Consider the following 9,104-nt stretch of genomic DNA (forward strand, 5'->3'; position numbering starts at 1 on the left):
CCCCACCCGCACCAGCTTTGAGTTCAGGGATTTGATTCTAAGGCACTTGTTCCCAAATTTTGGTCAGAGGCCCAATGATGACCTTGGTGAAATTTTCGCCTGTCCTCAAAAAAATGATAAAAGCTAGGACAATATAGGAATTTTTTTTTTTATTGAGGTGAATGTATTTACTCTCAAAGGTTTACCCTCTATTCTGAAATTGTCCTTTTTGCTATTAAAATGTGTTGTTATGAACAAAGATTATAATAGATTGTATGTGCTTAATTCCTGAACTGGGTACAATAAAAAGTGATGATCCTTTATCAGTCCTGTTTTTTGTAAAAATATATATATTGAGCTCTATTATCAATAAAATTCAAAGACAACTCTACAAGGGGAGTGGCTTTCTGGAACCATTGGAGACATACCTGGGTTAGACTTTGAGTTATGGGGATAAACCTGCTTGGCTAATTGAGGACCTTAATCATAAGGCACAGTATTAAGAGCAAGGTTTGAATTTAACTTTCTGCAGTGCCACAGCGTAAAAGGGAGAAATTAAAAAATAAATGCATCAGGAGATTTGTCTAATACATGTCATTTTAAAAATCAAAACTATGTTGCCATATATCTGCTAAATCCTTCGCTATTATTGCATTATTTTTTTATAATCACAAAAGATGTTACTATACTGGCGTTTGTTTTTAAAAAGCTGTCGATATTCAACCAGCATGCCTTGGACTTTATTGTGGGAAGACCCTATTATTTAAAAATGGCTCAACTGAAATATATGGAGAATGTGGGGTAAGTCTTATGTTTGCATGTTATTTCATTTGTAAAAATCTATTTGCTTTTGAAATATTTTCCCATGTTTAATCTTTTTTCTTAAATATACTCAGAAAAGATTATGGAGGTATTAATAAAATCCTTGTTCATACTTTCATGTTGAGATTTTTTAATGTATTACATCTTTCTTGATAGTCACAGGTATTTTTTTAAAAATTATAATTTTACAGTAAATTCTAATTACTTTTTAAATGCTTTAGTACAGTGACTTGTACAGTAATATAACTTCAGACAATTTCTCTGCAAATTTTTTTACACGATGTTAAAAGTTAGATTTTTAATTAAATGGTAACTATTTAGTAACAAAATAAAAGGAACCCTTTATGAGAATTTTAAAGACATAGCACATAAGATGAGGCTTCTTTTTATTCACTTGGACACTTTTAAAAATTTTTAAATAGCTGCACATACAAAACAACTGTATTAAACTAAAATATATCTTATAGAATGATTTTTTTGGGGGTGTTAATATTCTAAAGTACTGTCTGTACATAAAATATGGCTTTTATATATTGTAGGTATGCCCAAGAGGACAGAGAACAAATGCACAGAAGTATTGTCAGCCTTGCACAGAATCTCCAGAACTTTACGATTGGCTCTATCTTGGATTTATGGCTATGCTTCCTCTTGTTTTACACTGGTTCTTCATCGAATGGTACTCTGGGAAAAAGAGGTTAGCACATTCTATGATTGTTTCTGGATGCACCAATGTTGGAATATTTATTTATTTATTTTGGTGGTAGAAATTGAACTCAAGGCCTTGCACATGTTGAGCACATGCTCAACCCAATTTTCATTTAGAAGAATAATTACACTTTTTCTGTTGTTTTTAAAGGTGATAAGCCTGTTTTTCTTTATATTCTGATTAAACTTTACTATAGCAAGAAACTTAATGACAGGAGCATCTGATCAAGAAATGAGAGCTGAGGGTAACATTAGAAAGAAGGACTACATGCCTTATTAAGGAACTCTCTTTTATTTTACTGAAGGACTATTTTTTTTCTCAAAAATAATTCTTATTGTGTCTTTTTTTTTTATATACTGAGGATTTAATTCAGGGGCACTTGACCTTGAGCCATATCCCCAGCCCTGTTTTGTATTTTATATTTAGAGACAGGGTCTCACCAAGTTGCATAGCACCTCACTTTTGCTGAGGCCCACTTTGAACTTGGAATCCTCCTGCCTCAGCCTCCCAAGCTGTTTATTGTGTCTTATCTTCTAAAAAAAAAAAAAAAACTGGTTATGATTACAAGCTGTTTATTGTTCTATATAAAATACCTTGTAGTTTAATTTAGTGCTAATAATCTAGTATAATGTAGTTAAAAATGGTATTGCTATAACCTAATTATAAAAATTCATATCATTAAGACAACAAATTTATTGAGTAGTGTAGTTTATGTTTGGAAGATCAGGGGAGGAGATGAAGGACAATGATGTGGCTTCTAGTGATAATCTTGTGGGAAGACAAATGTATGCATAATTATAATCACTGTTAGAAATATAATAAAATAGTTATTTTTAAAAAATTTTAGTTGTTGATGGCTCCTTATTTTTAATTTATTTATTTATATGTGGTGCTAAGAATCAAACCCAGTGCCTCACACATGCTAGGCAAACACTTTACCACTGAGCTACAACCCTAGTCCCTAAAAGAGTTAAATGTAATGAAAATTATAAACAAAATGCTCTAGAGTCACAGAAAATGGAAAGATAATTGTACCTGATGGAATCTGAAATATTTCAGAGTAGGTAAAAAGACAGTATGAATAATGGCATGGAAGTATGAAATGTGGGATCTGAGGTGGTCAAAGTATGGGTTGCAAATGAAAGAAAGGTAATATAAAGGAGAGTGGGAAAAGGAGGTTGAGGCCCAAATATGCAGGTTCTTGATAAGGATGTGAACTTTATTCTACTAGAATAGGAAGCCAAATTCTTCCTTAGTATGTTTCTGCTCTACTGATTTTCCTTTAACTCCTCCAGCTTCTCAGGACTTTTCCTACTTTATGTCTTTCCTCTCCTTGAACCCCCTTTACTCAGCCTGAGAAGTATGGAAGCGAAAAGGAGCATCTGATCCAGAAATGAGAGTTGAGGGAGACATTAGAAAGAAGGACTGCATGAGGCTAGAATATAAAGATGTTTGGGACTGTTGGAGTCCTAGGAACTAAATAAAAGCAGAACTCATCTTGAAGGATACACCCTTTTCCAGATAGTGAAATGTGTTCTCATCCAACATTGGTACAGGAGAATTTAAAGAAATTTAGCATGGCGGGGAATTGTCAAAGGTGCTGGTGAGGAGTGTTTTTTCTGAAAGCCAGAAGAGATTCTGAAGTACAGTCACATACTGCTTAAAAGCAGGGATATGTTCTGACACTGTTAGACACTTTTATCATTGTGCAGACAACAGGACAGCTACGAGATAAGTAAGCAACACAATCTTACGGGATCACTATCTCATTTGTGGTCCTTCCTTGACTGCAGCGTTACTAGCAGTGCATAACTGTGGTTTCATAGAGGGAATTTTAGAATTGACCTTCACGTTGTAAAAATCACATAGGTGACTGCAGATGGATTTGAACGAACACCATGACACCATCAAAGAGGATATTTAAGTAATAGCAAGAAGTCGGGCATGGTGGCCCATGCTGGTTGCAAGTTTGAGTTTGGCCTTAGCAATTTAGCAAGACCCTGTCACAAAATAAACAATCAAAAAGGTCTAGGGATGTGGCTCAGTGGTAAGGCACTCCTGGGTTCAATCCTTAGTACCAAAAACAGGAAGAAAGGGAAGGAGGGAGAGAGGAAGGAAGGAAGAGAGGAGGATAGGCAAGAAATAATAAGTTTGGGATTTCTGTCTCTAATGTTTTCCCCTTTGTAAAATGGTCTAGGAGTTCTGCTTCTAACAGTGTTGGCTCATTAGGGGTTTCAAGTGACCCTTGTAAAATAACAGAGGTCCAGAAAGGCCTTACTATTTTATATATTGCTAGTCTCACCAGAGGTAGGGGGAATCTCTGAGAATTCTTCTTTTTTAAAAAACAGAAACTCACACTGGATGACAGGCTGGGAGCAGAGTGATAAAGCAGGTAGTTGGAATGAGAGTGTCTCAGTCCATTTGAGCTGCTATGACATAATACCTTATGTAATTTATAAACAACAGAACTATATTGCTCACAGATCTGGAGGCTGGGAAATTCCAGATCAAGGCTCACTCTGTTTCACAGATGGCACCTTCTTACAGTGTGCTCACTTAGTAGAAGGGACAAACATGTTCCCTCAGACCTCTTTTATAAGGGGACGAATGCCCTGAGGGCTCCACCCTCATTACCTAATTATTTCTTAATGTCTCTACTTCCTAATTCTGTTGCATTGTCTCTACTTCCTAATTCTGTTGCATTGGGTTTAGGTTTTAGCATATGAATACTGGGGCACATAAACATTCATACCATAGCAAGAAAGTTAAATCACATATTTAAAAACTAATTGGTAGATGTAACAAATAATATATTTGTGCCCCCCAAAGGACTGTAGATAATGGATTTGAATTATAGGATAGATAACTGTTACCTCTGTAATTCTTTTTTTTTTTTTTATATTTTTTTTAGTTGTAGTTGGACACAATACCTTCATTTTATTTATTTATTTTTATGGGTGCTGAGGATGGAACCCAGCACCTTGCAGTAGGGGAGCAACTGCAGCCCCTACCTCTGTAATTCTTAAAAGAAATAAAGGATGCAGTCAGAAAGCTGCCCAGTCATCAAGAGATTATCAGAAAAGTGGATTAGAGGAAACAAAGGAACTTCTTAAAATGAAGATGTACACTTGCCATGTTAAAGCAAGGTGATCAGCAGCTTAAACAGTTAAAGATAGTGGATTAGAAAAATTACATATCAAGAAATAATGGAATGTAGTGCTAAGAGGGAAGGAGATAGAAAATATGAAATATGTTAAATGGTACTGAGCACAGCCAGGTGCAATAGCTCATGCCTGTAATTTCAGCAACTTGGGAGGTTGAGGCAGGAGGATCATAAGTTCAAAGTCAGCCTCAGCAACTTAGTGAGACCCTAAACAAATTAGTGAGATCCTGCATCAAAATAAAAAAATAAGTCTACTGCTGAGCCACAACCTCAGCCCCTTCATCTGTAATTCTTAAAGAAACAAAGGATGCGTGGTGGTCCATGCTGGTTGCAAGTTTGAGGTTGGCCTCAGCAATTTACCCAGGAGTGTTTTACAGCAACATCCCCAGACCTTTTTTATTGTTTGAGGCAGGGTCTTGCCAAATTGCTGAATGTAGCTGGCATTATTATTAAACTGCTGTGTTAATGTTCTTTTTTGTGCTTTTCTATATAAATGTATTTTTCATCAGAATGTTTTGGTTTAATGATATTCCATATATAATATTATTTTATTTTTAGAATTTTAAAAAATTGTTGGCATTCATTTTGATGGATTTTTTTTTTTGTAAAAGTATAATAGAAAAGTGTGTTACAAGCCAGATGCAGTGGCATACACCTGTAATCCCAGAAGCTTGGGAGGCTGAGGCATGAGGATGAGTTCAAAGCCAGCCTCAGCAACTTATTGAGAACCTGTCTCAAAACTCTGAGGATCATTATAGATTTCATTTGATTCCTGTGATTGGCATGTCCCTTATAGGATCTTGGAAAATATACTTATGAAGTTGCCCCAGGAGAGACTGGCTCCTTGGAGGCAGAAGACTATAAAGACCATATAGAGATGAATTATGTATGAAACTTTTTATAGCAGGAGTGGCATGGCAAGTTAGTTGGGTAAAAGAAATGCATATTCAATAAAATGCTGTTTCTGAGACAATTGGATTTCCATATGGGAATATCTAAAGTTAGATCCTACACAAAAATCTATTCTGGTGAGCTAGAGATTGACATATGAAAAGCAGAACCTTAAAAATTTTAGAAGAAAACATAGGATAATATTTTCTTATATTGGGGTGTAGAAGTATTTGAATAAAGCATTTAAATTGCTGAAGCATTTAACAACCTCTTTGTTAAAAAAATTATCAAAGACAATTATATTAAAATTTTGAACATGTTTATAAAGATCACAAAGAAAGTGAAAATTGAGCCCACAAACTGAGAGGAAGACATTTGCAACATGTTTAACTAAAGTAGATAAATCATGGTACTGTCACACAGTGGAATCTTACACAGAAGTGAAAATGCTTGAAGCTTAGCTGTAAGCAATGCCATGGACAAATCTTGGAAATGTAATTTTGAATGGGAAAAAAAGCCCAAAGACTCACATTAGAGGAATATGATTTAAATGAGCCAAACTGAACAGAGTAATCTTGAAACACTAATGTAATTGGGATGAAAACTATTTAGAAAAAAAAAAACAATAAAACAATTTAGTATAATGGATACCACTAGGAGTGTGGAATGGGGAGGAACTAAGAAATAGTTATAAGTTGTTGAGCCTGTTTTAGTTGCTGGGTTAAACAGTGAGCTCTCAGTGTTTATTACATTGTTATACCTTATAACTGACACGTTACATATCATCTTCTATGTACTTATTAAGGTAATTTAAAATGATGCATAGATAACTAAAAAAATTTAATAACAATTTGGCAATATAATAAAGATATAAAGTAGATACCTAATTTCTGCTCTTCTGTTACACCTTTAAATAATATTAGCATAGTATCCTCTGGGATATGAATATCCTTTTTCAGAAAATAAGGGAACACTCTTCTCAAGTAGTTTTCTTATATGTTTGGCTTTTCTGATCTCTTTAGAAGATTTTTTAGTTTTAGGATCTTGCAGTGAAATTTTTTTTTTCTAGAATCAAAATCTTGAAACATGTACTTTGTTTTATTAAAGCCATCTCAATATTGAAATTTTTGTGGAAATCATGCCTCTCTGTTTTTCTAGCTCCAGTGCACTTTTCCAACATGCCACTGCATTATTTGAATGCAGTATGGCAGCTATCATCACCTTACTTGTGAGTGATCCTGTCGGTGTTCTTTATATCCGTTCATGTCGAGTATTGATGCTTTCTGATTGGTACACGATGCTTTACAACCCAAGTCCAGATTATGTTACCACAGTACACTGTACTCATGAAGCTGTCTACCCACTGTAAGTATTTATTTAGACTTAAGGTCAGTTAAAAAACTCTGAGGATCATTATAGGTTTCATTTGTTTCAACAGGTTGAACATTATAAAAACAGCTTCTAGGTACTGGGGAAGATATATTGAAATTATTTCTTTTCTCTTAGAGCATACAGAGTGTTATAGGAGGATATATAAATAAATCTCAGTATAATAGAAGGGAAAGCATTTTTATATTGTTGTTGAAATATATATAAGTACTTCTAAAATAAGATTTATATGTTTCCTAGAGTTTTTTTTTTTAAGAGTTATAAGGAAAAAATTTGATGCAGAGATGCAGTGTCTGACATACAAGAGTATATGCTTTGAAGATAAAAATGTTAGGTTTGAATTCTGAGTTTGACAGCTGTTATGTTAGCACAGCATGTTAACAGCCTCTAGTAATCTCAGGTTTCCCATTGGTGAAATGGCAAAACCATTATGCGAGAATTAAATGAATCCATACATATTTGCCTTCCACGGCACCTAAATGTAGTTGGCATTATTAGACTGCTTGAGTTAATGTTCTTTTTGTGCTTTTCTAAATAAATGTAATTTTCATCATAATGTTTTGGTTTAATGATATCAAATTAGTAAAATTCCATATATAATATTATTTTATTTTTAGAATTTTTATAAATTGTTGGCATTCATTTTGATGGATTATTCTTTTTGTAAAAGTATAAAGAAAAGTGTTACAAGCCAGGTGCAGTGGCATAAGCCTGTAATACCAGAGGCTTGGGAGGCTAAGACATGAGGATCATGAAGTCAAAGCCAGCTTCAGAAACTTAGTGAGACCATGTCTCAAAATTAAAAATCTATATATAAAAAAGGGATGGGGATATGGCTCAGTGGTTAGGAACCCCTAGGTTTAATTCCAGGTACAAAAAAACAAAAGAAAAGAAGCAAAGTGTGTTACTTTGTTCTCTTAACTGTAGCAAATTTCTATTACATAATATGTTCAATGAAATTTGTCCTTTTGATCAAGTTCTTAATATTAAAGTGTCAAAACCCTACATATGCATATATGTAAAAAGGTGAAACAAGATACAGATGTAGCAATATGAAAATCATCTTTTCCACTCCCAACCTGTATAAATAAAAGACTGATAATGTCCTCTTTCATTCACTATTTCATAGGGTTACAACCCTGAACTTCAGATATTCTCTTGTTATATGCTATCCTGAGGACTTGCAGAATTTAACCTAGTCCTATTTAGGAAACTTAAGAACTGATTGGTTATCACATTTAAATAAGATATGTAGTTACTTATTTAAAATAAAATCAGACTCATTTACTACTAGTCATATGTATGGTATTTATTATAGAAATATCAGATTAGAAGAGAGATAGCAACAAGATACTCCCAGCCCTCATTCTGCACCCATGATAGACACTTCTAATTTCAAACTCTATTGGCTCTCAAAAATTAGTGGGGATAAAAAAGTCAAGTCGAATTGCAGAATTTTGTTAATTTTGGGTGAGCCACAATGAGTGGCATTATAAAATTATGCGATAAAAATGCAAACATATGAGAAGGAAGATGGCGGCGAGGGGAGTGCATTGCCCCCGTGTGCTGCTTCACTGTGTGGGAGTATGACAAGTCAGGACGGCTAAAGGATATCTTGTTAGGAATTTCCAGCAATAGTGGGGTGCTCCGGAACCTGGAGGAAGGATTTCCATCGCACGAGGATCGGCTACGGGGACTCAAACGCGAGAGGTTTGTCGCACGGAGGGTAACACTGCTTATTCAGCAAATCGCCCCGCGGCTAGAGTCTGCAGCGCGCGCTGGGATAGAGACGCAGGGTTACAGCGCTGCAGTTTCTGCCAGCCGCGCAAGCACCGTACTCAGGGCTGAATTCTGGGTTCGAGACGGGGGAAGGAAGCGGTCCATCTCGGTTCTCCACACCGGTCAGACCACAGAGGAGGCCAGCAGCCACCATGTTGGTAAACTGACGTCACCTCCCCTGTTTTCGACTGACCGCAGCTCATTCAGCCATAGATCAGGTAATTTCAGGCTGCAATTCGCCTGCGGCTTGCAGACAGATTGCTAGGGTTCAGCGCCTGGGTGCTTCTTAGAACCTGATCTTATCGGAGAGAACACCGAGCGCGGGGCGGCCGAGTTCCAGCTCCCGGAACCGTCCCGGAACCGCCCTGGCCCAGG

The 9,104-nt window shown here is 35.7% G+C and overlaps 1 protein-coding gene across 4 annotated transcripts in view; it reads left to right on the forward strand.

The window, feature by feature from the left end:
- LOC107138325 (JNK1/MAPK8 associated membrane protein) overlaps positions 1–9,104 on the forward strand; it is a 22,037-nt gene that overhangs the window by 1,445 nt on the left and 11,488 nt on the right. For 2 of the 4 annotated variants that reach the window (XM_015480946.2, XM_048793525.1), the window contains exons 2-4: positions 689–780; positions 1,341–1,495; positions 6,720–6,926. In XM_015480946.2, the coding sequence (XP_015336432.1) occupies positions 689–780; positions 1,341–1,495; positions 6,720–6,926 (454 nt within the window). The remainder of the gene's footprint in view (positions 1–688; positions 781–1,340; positions 1,496–6,719; positions 6,927–9,104) is intronic. The other 2 variants (XM_015480947.2, XM_048793524.1) reach the window with 2 other exon arrangements.

Source organism: Marmota marmota, unplaced genomic scaffold (assembly GCF_001458135.2).
Source record: "Marmota marmota marmota unplaced genomic scaffold, marMar, whole genome shotgun sequence".
In the NCBI taxonomy this organism is placed as follows: domain Eukaryota; kingdom Metazoa; phylum Chordata; class Mammalia; order Rodentia; family Sciuridae; genus Marmota; species Marmota marmota.